This window comes from Chrysemys picta, chromosome 16 (genome assembly GCF_011386835.1).
Source record: "Chrysemys picta bellii isolate R12L10 chromosome 16, ASM1138683v2, whole genome shotgun sequence".
Taxonomy (NCBI): domain Eukaryota; kingdom Metazoa; phylum Chordata; order Testudines; family Emydidae; genus Chrysemys; species Chrysemys picta.
In genome coordinates this window covers 24,727,782-24,746,937 of record NC_088806.1, presented here as the reverse complement: position 1 = coordinate 24,746,937, position 19,156 = coordinate 24,727,782, and the positions used below count along the sequence as shown (strand labels likewise).

General features: G+C 47.3%; 2 protein-coding genes across 40 annotated transcripts in view; one reads left to right on the top strand and one right to left on the bottom strand.

Annotated features, from left to right (window-relative positions):
• Window positions 1–8,671, top strand: part of LOC101953457 (tubulin-specific chaperone cofactor E-like protein) — a 104,735-nt gene extending 96,064 nt beyond the window's left edge. For both annotated transcript variants that reach the window (XM_042851900.2, XM_065568975.1), the window contains 7 exons: window positions 750–952; window positions 1,800–1,963; window positions 2,712–2,960; window positions 4,221–4,383; window positions 4,822–4,909; window positions 6,098–6,214; window positions 7,121–8,671. In XM_042851900.2, the coding sequence (XP_042707834.2) occupies window positions 750–952; window positions 1,800–1,963; window positions 2,712–2,960; window positions 4,221–4,383; window positions 4,822–4,909; window positions 6,098–6,214; window positions 7,121–7,221 (1,085 nt within the window). In that variant the 3' untranslated portion in view covers window positions 7,222–8,671. The remainder of the gene's footprint in view (window positions 1–749; window positions 953–1,799; window positions 1,964–2,711; window positions 2,961–4,220; window positions 4,384–4,821; window positions 4,910–6,097; window positions 6,215–7,120) is intronic.
• Window positions 1,088–19,156, bottom strand: part of LOC101953740 (uncharacterized) — a 57,341-nt gene continuing 39,272 nt past the window's right edge. For 18 of the 38 annotated variants that reach the window (XM_065568982.1, XM_065569003.1, XM_065568980.1 and 15 more), the window contains 4 exons: window positions 17,110–17,230; window positions 15,577–15,689; window positions 14,357–14,440; window positions 7,934–8,152 (listed from right to left, as the gene is read on the bottom strand). In XM_065568982.1, the coding sequence (XP_065425054.1) occupies window positions 7,934–8,152; window positions 14,357–14,440; window positions 15,577–15,689; window positions 17,110–17,230 (537 nt within the window). The other 20 variants (XM_065569008.1, XM_065569005.1, XM_065568994.1 and 17 more) reach the window with 4 other exon arrangements.

Sequence of the window (19,156 nt, the reverse complement as noted above, 5' to 3'; positions counted from 1 at the left end):
GCTCCGCTCTCCCCGGCGGCCAGAGCGCCGGGGGAGGGCGGCGAGCCCACTGCGGCTCCGCTCTCCCCGGCGGCCGGAGCCGGAGCACCATGCCGCGCCGCCCCCCTCCAGGTGCCGCCCCAAGCACAAGCTTGGTGGGCTGGTGCCTGGAGCCGGCCCTGCTCCCTAGGGAACCCATTCCAGTGCTTCACCAGTGCAATAGTTTTTCCTAATATCCAACCTAGACCTCCTCCACTGCAACTTGAGACCATTGCTCCTTGATCTGTCATCTGCCATCACTGAGAACAGCCGAGCTCCATCCTCTTTGAAACCCCCCTCAGATAGTTGAAGGTTGCTATCAAATCCCCCTTCACTCTTCTCTTCTGCAGACTAAACAATCCCAGTTCCCTCAGCCTCTCCTCATGTGCCCCAGACCCCTAATCATCTTCGTTGCCCTCCGCTGAACTCTCTCCAATTTCTCCACATCCTTTCTGTAGTGGGGGGGGCCAGAGTCACGAGTTTAGATCCAGATCTGGATCTGACTTTCCCAAAGTCAGTGCAGTAGGTGGGACTGTCAGATCTGGTGTTCTGGTTCAGATCCATCCCTATTCTACACATCCCTCACTGGTTCCAGCTTTCCTGATGCTACAATAACCGGCAGTTCTGTAATCTCTAATGCTGATGTGCCCAGAACATCCCCTCCTGATTGGCCAGCTCAATGCCGACTCTCAATTGTTAGCGTCCTTTAAAACCGCCTACGTTGCTCCTAGACACGCATGACATCATCGATGCAGAGGTGACCTGCAAAGCGGCCCAGATGGAAGTGTCCATCTCCAAGTGCAAGCTCTTCCAGCTGGGCTTTGAGAGAGAAGGCGTGCGCGTGAATGACCGCCACTGCCCCGGCATTGAAGGAGAAGACTTCATCTCCTTCCAGATCAACAACACCAAGGGGAACTGCGGAAACATTGTGCAGGTGAGAGAGGAGTGGGGGAGGCGGCTCATGTTTAATGGTGCATGGTTACCACGTAGATGCTGCTGGGGTGATATGTGGAAACACATGCCTTGGAACAGAACCAAACAGCAAAGAAAGGAGAGAGAGAAACATGCATTCATTTTGGTGTCAAGTTTATTATTTGAGCTCAAATGTCACGATGGCTGAATGCTTCAGTGCTTCGTTAAATTACATTAGGGGATGATCACATACACACTCTTCACAGCGTGGGTTCTTTCTTTCTGTCTTTGTGTTCTAATAGGCAGCTCCAAACACATTTGTGTGCATGGCAGAAGGTATAAGATGTTAGCGCTTGTGTACTGTCCAAATTCCAGACTGGGTGCTTAAATTTTGCCTACTTAAAATTTCCCTGGATATTTCCCTGGGACGTGGTATTCGTGAGGGCTGTTAAATAGATTTTCTGCCCCAGAGGTCGTTGCATTTCAGTGGTGCGTGTAGTGTGTATATGTTGCGTTGGGATCTTTTATGCTGAATGGTGCTGTTATAAATGTAACATATGTACCTCTGCACACATTTAGAGTCTTTTTTTAGTCTAGCAGATAGATGCAAGCTAATTTATTATTGTTATTTATAATCTATTACTGCAATGTCCAAAAGCTCCAGTCAGGGATCAAGGCCCCACTGTGCCAGGTGCTGCACAAATATAAAACAAAAAGCCATCCTTGCCCCCAAACAGTTCACAATCTGTTTGGAAATTATTGTTTACGTAATGACTTTAATGTGCTGCTTTCAGAGCTGTGAACTGAAATCGTGATGGCTGTGTTAACCCCTAAAAAGAATAATATTTCTTTCTTTTTCTCCTGCACAGTCCAACGGCACTCATATCATGTACAAAAACACTGTGTGGATTGAAAGTGCAAACAACACTGGAAACATAATCACCCGGGACCGAACCATCAATGTGGAATTCTCGTGCGCGTATGAGCTTGATATCAAAATTTCTCTGGATTCGGTAGTGAGGCCAATGCTTAGGTAAGGCCGGCCTGTGTGTGCTTTAGATTTTCCTGTTTGTGTGTGTGAATTTAATGCTGGTCTGAGAGCCTGGAGGCTAAAGTCTCCTCTATTTAACCTGGAAAGGAAGCTAGCTTAATTCAGACTAGAAATTTTAACAGTGAGGGTAACTAACTACAACACCCTACAAGGGATGTGGTGGATTCTTCATCACTTAATGTCTTTAAATCAAGAATGGAAGGATTTTTGTGGGGTTTTTTTTGTAAAAAATGTACTCTAGCTCAACCATAAGATATGGGCATGATTCAGGAATTACTGGGTGAAATTCCTTTGCTTCTGTTATGAAGGAGGTCAAACTAGATGATCATAATGGTCTTTAAATTATGAATCCACAGTACAAGGACAGTATGGGCCGTGGAGGGCTAGCTTCGCTCATGCTGCCCCACCAACGTGTCTCAGCCTTGATCCATAGGGGACACTTTTAGGGAATCTGCATGGCCCATTCAGCCTTTGGCCTCTGTTATAAGCTGCCAGTCGATGATAATTATGGAGGCAGTTGTGGGATTGAGAAAAATCAAACTGGGGTCACATCAGCCACCAAACGTCCATTGGATGGTAACTTTCAGTTTTGCAGTATTCAAACTATCAACCTAGATATGAAAAGCTCCAACTCCTGGTCCCTGTCCCTTAGACCCTATCCATTCCCCTCCCCCGTTGTACAGGACGAACTTTCTGTTGCTTTCTCATGAGCTTTATTTCTCTCCTTTAGTGTGATTAACCTGACAGTCCCAACACAAGAAGGCAGTTTCACAACCAAGATGGCATTGTACAAAAATTCATCCTACAAGCACCCCTACCGGCAGGGTGAAGTGGTTCTAACCACCCGGGACGTGCTTTATGTCGGGGTCTTCGTTGTCGGGGCAGATTCCACCCACCTGATTCTAACGCTGAACAAATGTTATGCAACCCCTTCTCGGGACAGCAATGACAAACTCAGATACTTCATCATTGAAGGAGGGTCAGTGACATCTGGCAAGATTTTTCTCTCTGTTTTGCTTTTCTTTGGGGATCTAAAAATCATTGGTTGGTGTAAAGCACCAGATGATCTGAACCTATGAACATTACAGGAGGGTTTTTTCTTCCTCTGATGCATACACTAAAGTCTGCTGTTCAATACCAAAAGAGAAAGACCATTGATTTGTACCTCTGTGGCTATTCCTAGCATCCTAAGGGAAAGGCCAGAGGTGCTCAAGTGTCATGCTGAAGAGCACAGTTTAAGAACCTAGAAGAAGGCTGCAGTTGGACATCTAGGACTTCCTCTAGTGATGGAGAACTTGGGCTCCATGCTATCCCCTAGGCAGGCAGATGTTTGCAGATATCAGTATACCCGGTTAAATGTTGGCCCATTTGTGGATTATTATTGGGAGAAATTCTAACAGTTTTAATATGTGACCACCCGCATTTGGAGTTGATAACTAAAGCTTTGCACTTAGATAGCACTTTTCATCCAGGAGTGATTAGGTGTTTGGCAAGGCGGCATTACCCTCATATGGCAGATGCAGAAATTGGTGCACAGAAGAGAAGGGATTAAATGTTTAAGAGTGTCCACTAATTTGGATGCCCAACACAAGACATCCAGGAGGGCCTGATTTTCAGATAGTTTTGAGCTCACCCGGCTGCTATTGAACTTACGGGAGCCTGTGAGTTCTACCCCTCTGAAAATCGAGCCCCAAATGTTGCAGATTGGGCATGCAGAGCCAGTGGGCACTTCTATGCCATCAGGATAGTGGCAAAGTTGGGAACAGAACACACTGTACATCTGCTTCCACCCCTGAATCCTTGTATGACGAGGGCAAGTCGGGTAACCCCGCAGCGCTTCCGGAATGTCGCGGGGCGTAATTAATTACTGGTGGAAAGGCTCTGGGATCCTTGGATGGCAGGAGCTGTAGAAATTCAAAGTTTATTAGCAATCAGAATAGCTTGGCATTACCTCAGTTTACTTACATCACTGCAGCGAACTGTAAAGGGGAAATTTTTTTTTTAATAAGGCGTGGCCTCGAGCTGCCAAATTGGGGCTCGGATTCTGAACACTCCAGAGTTGAGAGGGCTCATAAGGGGGAGTTCAAGCTCCCCTCCCACAAAATTCAAGGAACATCTAGAGAAAAGGATCATTTAGTTTCCCTGTAGACATAACCCACAAGCATTGGGGATATGTAGAATTTTTTAGAAGTTCGCAACTGTTCCTGGACCCAGCTGAGACTCTGTATTTTCCTCCTAGATGCCAAAATATTAAGGATAACACCATTGGGATTGAGGAGAACGGGGTATCCCTGACCTGTCGCTTCCACGTCACCGTCTTCAAGTTCATCGGGGATTACGACGAGGTTCATCTCCACTGCGCCGTCTCCCTCTGTGACTCGGAACAATACTCCTGCAAAATAGTACGTGTGCGTGGCCTTAGCGTGCTCTGTGGGCCGCGGTGGTGGTCCATGCTGGAATCATTTCCCCAAGGCCACTGTGTGGCAGGAGAACAGTTTCCTGGGGGCTACTGCTGGGCATTGCTCCAAAGGAATCCAATAGATCAACATAACATTCCTCTCCTCACTCCCCCGTCCTCCCAGAGCCTGGCACGTGGTTTGCCCCCGTGCAATTAGGCTACATGGAATCCCACCCCGCAGAAAAAGTTCAGGTCCATTGTATCAGAGAAGGGCCAGAATTTTCCTTTAATGATGCTAATCCAACACTGCTGAAGCCTCAGTGGGAGCTGTGCAATAGCTCTCAATGGGAACAGGGCCAAATCTAGGGTTTGAGATCAGAGACTAGCGCACCGTAACCACAAAGCCTTGCAGTAATCGCCCCTTGCGTTTTCGTTTGTTCAGAACTGCCCCCAGAATTCCAGGATGGCGGCTGAGTATACCAAAGAGCCCAAGGAGCAGATCATCTCGGTAGGGCCCATCCGGAGAAAGCGTAAGTGTGCGCGGCTAAGAATGCGGAGGAAAATATTCCCTCCTGTATAAACTATTCTGAACCTTTGATTATTAAATGGACAAGCTCAAAAGAAACAGGTCCTTCCCTTGTGTTAATAACCCCATCTGAATTTATTACAGTAGGAAGCATCCCATTTTAATGGTTCAGTTTTCACCATTTGTTTTTACTATTTTTACATGTACATTTTATGTAGCAGGGCACTAAAACTCAGCTGGTCAGTTTCACTTTTGGGTGCATGGTCAGTTTCACTTTCGGGTTCTTCTGAGCTAGCAACTCTTTTTAGTTCTGTGCATCGCTTCCTAGGGGAGAGAGAGTCCCTCGTGGAGCCACTTTCTCCCCCAAAACCCCACGCTGTGTGTCTGCCCATCCATCCTTCCCCTTCTCTTTATCCTATGTATGTCTAAGGCATCTCTTACCCTGGACCCAACTTCTCAAAAGCATCCACCAGCTCTAGGCATCTCAGTCCTTGGGTGCCCAACTAGAGAGGGAGTCTCATTATTAGAAATGCTGAGCACCCACTGCGGTGATTTCTAGGGCAGTGGTTCTTAACCTGTGTGGTCCACAGCCCCTTGGGGTCCGCAGACTAAGATTTCCAAAGGGGTCAGCAAACGAAAAAAGGTTGAGAACAACTCTTCTAGGGAATGGCTTCCTCCTCAGTTTTCCTTTTCATCCTAACTACCCTTTCTACCACACCTTCCTTCTCCTCCTACTCCTCTTCCTCGACTTCTTCTCTCCATTTCCCCACCATCCTGCCCAGCAGGAAGTTCATCTTTCCTCCTTCTGCCCAACCCACACCCCTGTGTGCTGATCTGGAGGAAGAATTGATAGACGGGTCTTTACCCAGCCCATGGCCAACCAAGATTGCACTGATCAGTGCACTTGGGGTTGGTGATTTTGCCATGGGCTTAAGTGGGAGCAGGCTCTCTGGTCCTAAATTAAGTGCAGGGCTGTCCAAAGAATTGGCGTGGGTGGGTCTGAATCAAAGCCCCCCTACCCTTCAGTGGCAGGCTGAATGGCACCCTAGAGCTGGATGTAAATGCAACAGGGGCGGATGCTTTAATCAAGGAAATGCTTTTGGGGTCATTTCTAGCTATTAAGCTTTGTAATGCTCTTTTCCATATAACTGCGTGCTGCTCTCTCCTGAGCCCCCGATCTCTCCTGTTCCAGGGTTAGACTGGTGCGAGGATAATGGAGGCTGCGAGCAGATCTGCACGAGCAGGGTCGACGGGCCCCTGTGCAGCTGTGTTACTGGGACGTTGCAGGAAGATGGCAAGAGCTGCAGAGGTGACTATCTGAAGGGCTGCCTTAGGGAGGCTGGGAATGGGCCTGGGTAGATGGAACAGACGAGCAGCGTGATGCAGATGGGAAAAGGGATTCTTCCTTGCAAACCCCCCTTTAAATCTGTATGGAAAGACAATAGAAAAATAGTCCTGTCCCCAAGACACAAAGCTAAAAACTAGATCCAGATCCAGGGTTTAGGCCCCTCTCTACCATTAACCACCAGCAAAATTGAGAGAGAGAGTGGTGAGGAATGGGACTGAAGGGAACTGCTGTAAAAAGAAATGGACTTTGGAGCCCAGTGAAATACGTGTGTTTCAGAAGCACTGAATATTAAAGGAATTAAAGAGGGAGGGAGCATTGTCATCTAGCAGCGCGAGCAGGGAGAGGGGGATTGGGAAGTCACAGCTCCTGGATTCGACGCTGATTCCTGGGAAAGCCATTCCTCCTCAAACATCAGCTAGATTGGGGTGCTTCCATTTATGGGTACCCAACTGGGAGATACCTTGGGACCTGATTTTAGCATGTCTCCGAGGTGCTGAGCACACACATCTTGTTGAGGTCAGTGGGAGCTGCTGGTGCTCAGAACCTCTGAAAATCAACTTCTTGGAATCTCAAATTCACTTGAGCGGGCACTTCTGAAAACGCAGGGCTTTCATCCTTCTGTGCATTGCTTTCCCCATTTACAACAACAACATTACCTTCATCATTAGGGGGCTTGTGTAGCACCAGGAGATCCTTGGACGAAGGATGCTAGTAAATTGCAAGGTGATACTATTACTATGACTCACACCCCGATCGGCAGACTCATGCCGTCACAGTGTAGAAGTTCGTCTTTTTGAGACTCTCACGTTTTGATCTCTAAATGATACTGCCTTTGCTTATTTGGAACTGTTCTGTCTTTCTCTCTAGCTTCCAGCTCATCCGTTGGACCTCAAGCCTGGCTCATTCTTCTCATCGTAACCCAGCTGTCACTATGGCCTTTTATCTATAAATCAGACCCAACCTCGTAATCAATTCAAGGCGTCTATTTAAAGTACTGTAATTTACTTACTCTGAATCCCTGTAGGATAAAAGCATGTGCCCCTAACTCACAACCTGTACCACAAACAACAACAAATGCTTTTAACTATCACAACGCTGAAGTCGGTTGCCTGGTACACCAATTTAAATGACGTTATGAGCTACTTTAATACAATGGGAGGTAACAGCAGCCAAAAATTTCAGGTATGGAGCCACAGGAGAAACACTTAACCAAGATCTTCCCCTTTTCTTAAGTCTCTATACTGCCTTCTTCTCATATTCACTTCTGGCACCTCTTCGACACCCAACGCTCCCTGGCCTCTCTGCTCATAGTATTCTCTCTTGCTGTGCAGTGTTTCCCTTGACTTCAGTGGGCTTTGGATCAGGCCCTAAGCTCCAGCTAAGTTTCTCTCCTGACTGCTCCCTCTAGATTTGCCTGTGCTAGAGAAATTTACTGGTGTAAGAACCAGTTTAGCCCTTAGGGCACTTTGCACCCCACAGCTATATTTCAATGGGGGTGCAAGAACCGGTTGGAGCAGGCTAAAAAGCAGATTGGTCTAAACCAGTTTGGTGCCACTGTGGAAACAGACACACTAAGAGGGTTTAACTAGTCCACAAGGCGTTTTGATCTCCCCCAAAACCCACTGCTTTTGGGAGGAGTGCTGAGAATGGCGGGAGGCGAGGAAATGGTTTAGAACACCACTAGTGTGACTGCAGGGCCGGGGGGTACCCGAAAAGGTCACCGCTTTCATTTGCTTCAGTAGCTCCCACGTGTCCCCTAGACATCAGACTTCTTACCTTCAAACTCCTTCTCGGCCCCTCTTGCAACTCCATTTGAGACCCACGTTGCTCCTCTGGTTCTAAGTGTGTTAATGATCCCGCATAACTCCAGTGCTGCCTGTTCATTCTCTTCAGTCCTGTCTTTAGATCATAAGTTGGTCACAGCAGGAACATTTTCTGCTCCTAACCATGTGGTTTTTTTAATTTTTACTTACTAGCAAACAGCCTGTCTGTCTCTGACACAGTATCAATAACAACTGTAATTGATCAGAGTCAAGCACCCATAACAATACTGCTCAGCTTGTACCCGGTCGTTCTCTCAATTGCAAAACAGCCATTAAATTCCATTGTAGCAACGTGCCTACTGAGAGGAGTGAATTGCCTCTGATGCAATTTAGTGCTGAGATGATTGAAAGGTTTGATACACTCGGAAATCTTAAATTTTTTAGCCCAAGCTGCTGTTTCTTTCCTCTGACGGTATCCGCCTGCTGTCTGCAAATGACAATCGCTCTGTACCCAAAAAACAGCTTTTAACCATTGGATTTTTTTCTTGTTCGCATCTCAGCGAAGCCCCCCCCCCCCGCACCCTTTTTTTATTATATCAATCAGCCAAGTAATTTAAACGTGTTTTATTCTTAAATAAACATTGTGTTCAAATATTCTCATTTCCTGGGTGCACTGAATGCTCATTCGTATTTAAAGCTGGGGCCCGACGGTCACATGAACTTCATAGACGAAGATAGGGCTGAACATCAAGCTGGAAATAAGATGCATGATTTTAACACAAAAGGTAATTAACCATTAGAACAGATTGCCAAGGAATATGGTACATTTTCCATCACTTGTCATCTTTAAATTAAGACTCTCGCTGTCTTTCTGAAAGATGTGCACTAATTCCACTACTGGGCTTAATGCAGGAATCGCTGGATGAGGGTCTCTGGCCTGGGTGATGCACAAGTCAGACTAGATGATCACACTGGTCGGTGCTGGCCTTGGAATCTATCCCCCTCATGTGCTTTCGTAAATGTTCTGTTCTCTGTAAAGCTCAGAAGTCGCTGAGGGCCCTTTTGCATCTCTTAACATGCGTGAATAGGCTTTCCTTCCTTGCATCTTGTTTTAAATGAGATACCCACCAGCTGTGAAGAAGGCTGAAATCAACTCCATTCTCAGTAACTCTCCTAAGGTTCTGGCACTGGCTACCTTATGCTCCGAAGGAGGAAGCCTGGTCTAGTGGTGAAAGCAGGTTTGTGTTCAATGTGTGACCTTAGTCCACTTAATCTCTCTGTGCCTCAGTTGCCTCCAGTGGCAAAATGGGGATTGCCAATGCTTTAAGATTGCAGGGAAGGCAGCAGCTAAGTTGTATTCAGTGGAGGTGAGAGGGAAAAGTGGTGTTACACCCCCTTCAAGTCCTCCCCCAGTTCATGACTTGGCACAATGTAGAGAAACCTCAAGGCTGCTCTAAATTGCACTGGCTATTATCAGCCCTCTATAGGGCCCTTCTGCTACCTGAGGATTGCAGCAGTGTTCTGTCTATGATCCTAAAGCAGGGAGTTACTTAAGCCAGCATTCTGCCTGCTTAACGCTGCCAGAGTTGTGCAAAGCAAGCAGAACGGGGAGATGGGGGGGGAGAGAGGTGTCAAGATCTGGCTCAATATGTTTTTACTGCAGCAGCGTCACGGAGGGAAAGATAAGTGCCTTGAAGGAAGAAAATTTCCAGAGTAGCACTCCCAAGCCAAATTGCTTTTAGGAAACACAAACACCTAAATCATTCAAGGGAGATCATGGAGTAGCGCCTCTATCTGCCTCTGTGCAATACCATGTCACCTAGGGAAACACAGGCAACTTGTATTATACGCCAGAACCTATTTTCCCAACATGTTGACAAATCTGGGAGGATAAGCTATCTCAGTGAAGTGTGGAAAGGCACATAACAGGATGGAATTGTCATGTAATATTTAGCGATCTTTCTTTCACTGCATGTGAATTCCTCTTCTGCAATCGCATAGGGAGCCAGCTGTTGCTGGGCTCTGACTAATATGGCTCTTTTCTAGCAATGATGGTTTAATTTTGCATGCTGAAGTCTGGCTGATGCATAAAACAGCAGCATAATAAAAAGGACCAAACCTGCTTTGTACTGACAAAAGCAAGGAAAGAAAACAACCCTCGTTCCTGAAGTATTTGGCTGATGCAGCTACTTGCACTGTGCATATTAGAGTATACACATCCCTTAGATAATGCACTAAGCCATTATACTCAAGTGACAGTGGTAACAATGCCTCTGTCTAATGTGTACTAGCTCAGCATAGACACAGCCTTAGGGCTTGTCTACATTTAAAAGTTGATTTGGATTAAGGTAGGGTGTAGATTCCAAGTGCAATAGCTGTTCCTGAATAACTGCATGTGTAGACAAGCTCAATACCCTCCCTCCTTTCATTCCCAAGTGGGTGATGGCCTGGACTTCAGCTCCTTTTAACCTTAAGCCACACTGCTATGGGGAAAGTGCAGAAGCATTTAACTCCCTCCTCTCCAAAGAGATGTGAGCCTGGCAACCTAGCTGCAATGTGTTTCTTTGCTAACACCACTCCTACAGATAGTCCAAAATGCTCCCATGGGCAGCTTGGAGCAGGGTCAGTGGACCTTCCCTATGGGAATGCAAACTGATTTTGTATTAGCTGACCTGTCCAGTCCACTCATCTAGTGTAAACAGAGTGGAATCTTTAACAGCAAGAACCCCAGTGCCCTCCCTGTTTTGTTCCCCTGAGCTTAACAAAAGGGGGGAGGGATGGGTGGCTGTTTGTGTCTTGGAAGAGACTTGTGCTACACCCTAGGAGCAGAGAACCCTATCCCCACAGCCCAGACAGGACTGCAGGATTACTTAGTCCTGACCTCCTGCTGCTGCCTGCTGTAGTCTTTACACATTAGGTGGCAGCTCCCAAGGGGGTTTCTGTGATCCACCCCGTCACAGTGGCGTAGTCGAGCAGGATCTGTGCACAGCCGATTGCTTTGAGATACTGGTAGTGACCCATCCACCACAGGAGGGGAATGCCACTCCATGGAATGGGGAAGGAGTCCAGCCCTGAGCTCATCTGGTTGCTTCTTGACTAATCAGGTAGTTAAGAGGGTATTAAAAAGGGACCAGCAGAGCATGCTTGGCTTCAGCCCCAGCCTGACTGGCTGTTAGGGCCTGTATGGCTGCAGCAGGGCCTGACAAACCGTTCTGGGAAGGCAAAGGAGAGCCACAAGCAGAGAGGCACAAAAAAAAAAAAAAAAAAAATCAAGGCTCAGGGAGGGAATAAGCCTGAGCCAGCCACCACCTGTGTCTCAGGGGAATATCCCAAGGGAGGGCTGAGTGCATGGGTCCTAGCTAGATCCTGGGGGGAGGGAAGGAGAGGAACAGTCACAATAAGCCTGAGGGCAGGAGGTTATTGTGGCAGGGATGGGGGGAACAGGAAGGGGAAAGGGTCTGAATTTGGCCTGGTGGTGGTTAAAGTGACCTAGCTGGGCAAAGGGGAGGGAGCCTGGGCAACAGCAGGTAGAGGGTGTATCAGGGTTCCTGCCCCACTCTAAGGTATAGATGTGGGGACCTGCATGAAAGACCCACACAGCTTATTTTAGCAGCTTTGGTTAAAAACTTCCCCAAGTCACAAATCCTTCCTTGTCCTTAGAGTACTGCTGCCACCACCACCACCACGTGAGTAGACAAAGATTCAGGAAAAGGACCACAGTTCTTGTTCCCCCAAAATATTCCCCTCCAAAATATTTGCCTCCAAGCCTTTCCTGGGGAGGCTTGAGACTAATACACCAACCAAATAGGTAACCCAGGTGAGCACAGACCAGACCCTTGGGTTTTCAGGACACTAAAAACCCAATCAGATTCTTAAACAGAATCTTATAAGAAAAAATAAAAGCACCTCTAAAATCAGGATGGAAGGTGATTTTACAGGGCAGTTGGATTCAAAACAGGATTCCCTGTAGGCAAAGCTTTAAAGTTACAAAAACACAGGGATAAACCTTCATCTAAGTACAGGGAAAATTCACAAGCTAAAACTAAGATACTCTAATGCATTTCCTTGCTATTTCTCTACTTTTTAGATGCATCATTCAGTAGGAGCTGGATTAGTTGCTCGGTCTTGGTCTCCCACAAGACCACACAGCACAAAGCAAAAACCTTCCCCCACAGATTTGAAAGCATCTTCTCCCCTTATTGGTCAGGTGCCAACCAGGTTATCTGAGCTTCTTAACCCTTTACTAGTAGAGGGATTTTAGGCTACCCTTAGCTGTATGTTTATGACAGGGTGTCTGCCCAATACCAGGCCCAAGACCAGCAGCACAGCAGCTCTCCTAACAGGCCTGGCCGGCACACACCGCCAAGAGCCCAGACAAGCAGCAATTCAAGGGACACTAGCACCAGCTTGCCCTGAAGCCAAGCATCTGCCACAGGCAGGTATTGTTACCCTGGGACTAAGGGGCTAGTAGGGGAGAGTGCAGTACTGGACAAACAGGCATTATGCTCCTTTTGGTTGGGGGCCAGGATGCGTTGTGGACAATGTACTACTGCTGGGGTTAACTGCTAACTTGTTCTAGTGATACTCAAATGACCACTGCAATTCTAGCCTGGTCCTATCTTGCATGTGGTTTGTTATTTTGGGGAAGGGGGGGAAATAATCCTTGCCTCCCTCCAGAAGAGGGGGGAAGTGGGTTGGACCTGGCCAGGAGATGAGCAAGTTCCTCTGTTCCCAAGCAGGTGGGAGGGAGTTCTATGGCAACACAGCTGCTCCACCTGGGAGCCTCTAGCACATTGCACATGGTCTACAGCTAGCAAGGGATGTGTTGCTGAAAGGTGGAGACAGCTGTGACACTAGCAGTGCTGGAGAGGCCTGTGGAGTGGACAGCCACAGAGCCACCTAGGAACTGGTTTAAGTTTAAGTCACAAGAAATGTTGCCAATGAGATGCTCCTCCAGTGTTTTCAATGTATTTAGTTCTAACCCTTGTCAAAAGGGCTGTATGGGCATGGTTTGAGGGTTAGGAGACAGGAGTGTTGGGAAGAGTGTAGTCTGGACATCAGGGGCAGGGTTCCTGATAGCTGATTGAAACAGAGGATCAGGTCCCACCTCACTGTTTTCCTGCTGTTGCAGGAAAAGCTCCCTGCCCTCTAGAGAAGTGTTGCCCCTATGATGAACAGAGTGGGATCTGCTGTTTGGGGAGATGGGGGCTGGAAGGGGCATGGATGCCTAAAATGGAGGTGAGGGAAACAGCAGTAAGGGAAGGGGTTGTAAAGGGAATGCAGCTGGGATGGAAGTGGGTGTCTTACAGAGGGGATGGAAGGTGAGAGGAGAGTTTGGAAGGGGGCATGCTGCCTCTCCTGTAGGGGAAGAGATCCTTGTTGTGCCCATTAAGTCTTAACTTACTGTGAGGATCTATGTCTACACTAGATCATTGCAGATACCAAAGCAAGGTCCCATGTGGCCATGCATGTTTATAGCAAACAGCTGAAGGTCTAATTTCAGTGGTTTGGTTAAAGTACAGGTGGCCTATGATCTACAGCAGGCCAGACCAGATGAGCTGGTGGTCTCTTCTGGTCTTTACCTCTATGGCTATGTGTTCCCATGAGAATGGAACCAGGCCAAGAATTGCAGCCCACAGGAAACTAGGCCACTATGAGCCACAGGTTGAGAATAGGAGAAACTGAGGTGCACCTGTGCCAAGGTCCCCACATGGGCAGGGAAGTGTGGAAGTGAGATATACCCTGATAATTCTGGACAGTGACCCGCTCACATCCTGCAGAAAGTGAAACTGCCCCCCAGGTCACTGACAATTTGACCTGGAGGAAAGTTTCTTCCTGCCCCCACATGTAGCAATCAGTTAGACTGAGCAAGAACTAGCCAGCCCAGCAGCTGAGAATGCTTGGTGCTACCTCACAGCCCTGGCCCTCCCCCTCGATGACCTGGATGCCTCAGAGGAAGAGGAGAGAAGACAATATACTGGTGGAGTGGGGGGGGATTGGAATATCCCCTCCTTGCTCCTGCTGATTGCTCCCTGAAACCCAAATCCTAAGTTTTAGGAACAGGAGACATACATGTGTTGAGCCCTGCCTCCTATCACTCCAAGCAGTTCCTTCATCCAATTGCATCCATAAATATGCCCATCTGTCTCAATTCTCTTTAAGTTGTTTGCCCCCACATCTCCTGTTGGGAGGCTGTTCCAGAACCTCACCCCTTCCATGGTTAAACCTTCTAACTTCCAGCCTGAATTGGTTCATGGCCTGTTGATATCCATTTGTTAAGGCAGGTGCATTTACTGTTTAGTTCTGCAAAACGCAGCCTGTAAGAAATTCACCCAGCTACCTGAACGCCTCTTTCATATTCCAGCAGATCTTCCATGTCTTCCTCTGCCAGTTTACTTAGTTCTGTCAAGATAACATCTAAAGCCTGAAACACACAAGAGAAATCCCAGACTTAATATGAAAGAAACGTGGAGGTTGGGAGCTGATCTGGAAGAAAAAGGGAGCTTAATGCTTTCTTTAAACCAAGATATTTTAGTAAGCGATGCTAAACAAAGGAGACCTGACATGCTGAAAAGATGGATCTAATTTTCAGAGATATGACTCAAACTACAGCTTTTGTTTCAGATTTTAAACAGAAGAATTGTGTCTCTCTGGAGTAATCCAAGACAAAAGTAATATCCCTTCAGATTTGAGACAGTGAAGGTATAGTCTTGAGAAATAAAAACCAGTAGGCACAGAATCTACAGATTAAGGATTTTAGGGTCTATTGTTCCTTTAATGTGGCAATAAATTTAAAATTGCTTCCTATATTGCCATCTAGTGGCTGTTTCAGATACAATAGATGTATATTGACAACTTTTTCCATCCTAAAGAAGCCTGAATTCATCCTGAAATTACGTGCAGCCCTTGGGCCTTAAAATTCCACCTGATCTACAGAGTGATCTCTACAAAATAATGCTGTGTTCCTGTCAAGCAAAGGTACCACCTTCTTGTGTGCCAGGTGGCATTTTAAGGACTGTACTCTGGAAACCATGAAAGTGCCATCACTTAGCACCTGGGATGGAGCAGTGATGTTACGCAGGACATCTGGGCAAGGAGATGGGCTGTGGGATCTTTAATGCCTGTGCAGAGAAAATGGGATCCGTGGTGATTGGCATCACTTACAAAAAGTCTCCTGCACAGCTAGCTGTGCGATACTCAGTATAGCTGCCTCTGAAGGATAAAGGGCTGAATTGCAGAGTGATGTAACCTTCTGGAGAAGGACAAGAGTATACTACATGGGGAGGAGACACTGAGCACTCTAGGGGTTAAAAAGCATTCAGATATTAGTGGTGGTCTATCTTAATATGGGGGAGATCAGGCTGGGATTAGCAGAAAACCAAAACCATCAAGTATTGCTCTGTATAATCTCTTGCTGTTACATTTGCCCCTTCATCCTTAATTAGCCCTCCCATCTACCCCGGTAGTACATGGTGGGTTCCCCCACCACTTTCCTTGCTGTACAGGGAGAGCTACAAGACACAACAATTGTTGATGTCTAAAGAATTTGAGGTTACTTACCACCTCGGTAAAAGCTTTTTGATGGAAATCTCCCAGTGGAACATTTTCAGAGGTAGTTCGCTGCTGCTCCTGAATGCTAAAGAACTGCCTGATGAGAATATCAAACATCCAACCTGGGAGAAGAAAAGAGGATTCAGGTAAGATGTTTGAGCAGCAATGTGGAAGACCCACATCTTGGAAAAATCAGCAGCTGTTACTCTTTCTAGTTGTGTACACACACAGCATTTCCAATCCTCCTCTTAAGGGCCTGGTTCTCCATGCCTCTCACATAAGGTATAGGAAAGCAACCAGCACAGTGGTTCTGCTGATGTTAATGACATGGGAGATAGGTACAGTGACTAATAGGCTCAAACAATACACTGCAGTCATAATCCAGACAAGTTAGGCCCCTGAAACCTCCCACAAACCAAAGCGGACAATTGGGCCATGGTATCATTAATCATTTTCTATTACTGCAGTGCTTAAGAGCCCTAGTCTTGAACCAGGACCTGGTTGTACTAGGCATTGTACAAACAGAGCAGAAAGATGGGACCTGCCCTGAGAAGCTTACAATAGTCTTGCACTCACATTGTTCACGAGAGCAGATTAAGTAGTGCCTTTCCTCTGAGCACCCTACAAACAATTGTGTGTCAAACACCCTGTGGTTAGAAGGCTAGCATACAGAGATAGTGCCAGTTTTCAAAAAAAGCCCTCTACCCTATGGAGCATTTCTGGTTTAATGATCATAAGCCATGCCTGTGTGGCTCCTGCACTGTAGCCATGCATGTTTTTTGGGCCTGATCTTGTGGCTGTTAGCCTAGCTCCTATACTGACGCTGAGCCCTTCAACTGGAAGAAGTTTGAGGCACATTTTACCTACTATATTGCACCCCACTTGGGTGCTAGTGCAAAATGAAAGTAGTGTTATGGATACAGGTGATGTGATCTGCCCACGGTGACAGTGAGCCAGTGACCAGAGCAGGGAATAGAACCAGGTGTCCTGTTTACTTCCTCTAGCCACTAATGTACACACCCTCCCGGTTTCCTTTTTTAGTGATGTTCTTCCAAAGAGTAAATGGGAAGGATTACATGGAAGTGACAGCAGAGAGAAGTGTCCCTGCAGTTTTAAGTTATAGGAGTTATGTGGTGGTTAGAGCTGGGGGATTACAATATTCCCCCCAAACTCTGACCTGCTGTGTGACCCTGGTCAAGTCACTTAACCCTACTGCAAGTTATTTGTTAATCAGGCACCTTGCCATCCAGCTATATTAAAGGGTCAGGTCCCGAGCTGCTGTCTGATACCACTAGCTCATAGATCGCACCTGTTGTCTGTAGATCTCACTGTATGGGGGAAACTGAGACAGTGCCCTGTCCACTAGGTCATGCTGCCTCCCTTGAGGAGGTAACAATACTTGCCCACTTCATAGAGGCGTTGCAAGGTTAGCGAGCTTCAAACTGCATGTTGGAGGCTCACATTGAAGGTGTTAAATAAGCACCATGTAGGATGGTTTAAGAAGCTGCAGAAATTGCTCCTTCTCAGCTGCTCAATACTCACTGAGTAAAACCACAGTGGAGTGCTCCTTCCCCCAAAATCCAGGGGGATACGTACTAGTCATTCCGATCAAGTGCTCCAGAAGAAAGAGGTCAATAAGTTGTTTGCTAGCAAATGCTGTGATCTGTGAAAGAAGAGACACCTTAATTACTTTTCCAAAGGAACAGTTTTGTGGCAGCTGTTCATAACCTTTCTTGCTGCTCCTGGAGACAACTGCCCATTCTGCCTGCTGTGCTCACATGCATGTAAACAGAAAAGGTTACAGAGCACTGACTTGGCCTAAAAGGGCTGCCCAGAGCTTGTCTGAAGTTGCTTGCAAAAGCATCAGGCTCCCTGGATTAACACCTTTTGAGTTCAGCCACTGAGCATGGTGGCAAGCAGGCAACACCCTCCTAATGCCATGCTTGCAGTGGTCCCAATTCTGGGGCTGATCCCTGGGGGAAGCTGTAGCAGCCTTGGGACCACTTTTATGGACAAAATTCCAAATACGACTCTCCCCCCCCACCCACCCCCGTCAAAATGTTTCAGGGAGACACTGATTTTTGATGAGGTTGCATCAGAAACCTACCTTGTTTCTGCCTTGGTAGAGAGACTGGAAACTGAGAGACCAGGCCTGTGACTCCTTGCCAGCCTGCCTGGTGAGCTGATGGGCAGTCCTGGGAGTCAGTTTGCCATCTGGACTGCTTTGGAGTCAGGACCTCAGGGCCCACAGCGCCAGGGCAGCCTGCCTTGTAGATTCAATTGCCCTGGAGCCAGGGTTCCATTCTTTTCATGGAGGATGTTCAAATTTAGGGTTTGTTCCAATTTCAGAACAAACCCCAATAATCAAAATATTGAACTCCTCCATGAAACAGAATTGCCTCTCCTCCCAGCTGTGTGTAGCACTGAAAAGCTAACAGGAGTGCAGACATGCCCCACCCAGACAGCCCCCTTGCCCCTGGAGACACCAGCTAAGCAGGGCCCTGGAGAAGGCTTGGCAAAAAGATCCACTACAGCTGCTCTGTGCCACTGAGGGGTGGGAGACAGGCTGCCCCACAGTAGTGGAATTTTCCACCAGCAGGTTAAACCATATCACTGGATGCCACAAAGCTCTCCTGAAAAGCTGTCCCATGCTCTCCCCTTTGCTAGAAATGTGAGCAGCCCTGGTGTAATTCTGAGTCCCTAGCTCAGACATGGACAATACAGCTAATCAGCTGGGGGCCCAATCATAACTAAAGCTGGGTCAGCTGTGGGAGGGGTGGGACAAAGTGCAGCAGCCCAGCACCAAAGGCCCAGAGTGTCATTTACTTACTGACTGCAGAGGGGGCAGTAATGATTGCAGCCTTTGAAACCCAGGCTAAAAACAGAAGTTATGGGCTTTGTGGGGAAGTGAGCAGGGGAGGTCTGCTAGCCCCGCTACAGAAAGACCATGACAGCCCCTTCTGGCTTTTAACATCTATGACTCAACCACCAGAGCAAATGTTCGCATGATCCCTGAAGTGAGAACCATGCTCAGCAGTTTGTCTTCTAGTCACTAAAGGCAACTGGAGCATACAGATTTGTTCAACTATTGGAAATTTCCTCTAAAGGGCATGCAGAGCAGGGAGCACCAAAGGTAAGCAGCTCATGCATGGCTTGGTAGGCAGAGGATCACTTTAACCTTTACAAAAATATCAAGCCCATTCCCAGGTGGCTCACCCTCTGGAATCCTAGTGTATTTGAGGGCTTCGAAGTTGTGCTGTAGAAGAGGGCTCTAGTCTGGGAGCGGAGCTAGTTTTGAACTGCCCTGTCTCCTCCAGGCCAGTTCAAGAGTTCACTGGAGGAAGTCTCATCATGCTCTTCCTCTCCTGTGGCAGAAAACCCAATTCCCAGCTCTGCTACAGATTCCACCAGATCTCTCCAGGCCTTAGTTCCCCATCTGTAAAAATGGGGGTAGCAGCCTGTCCTGTCTCCACCCTTTGTCTGGTGGATTCAAACTGCAACATCTTCGAGGCAGGGACTGTTTGTACAGTGCTGAGTACAACAGGCCCAGAATCTCAGCTGGGGCCTCTAAGCACCAAGTATCTACAAG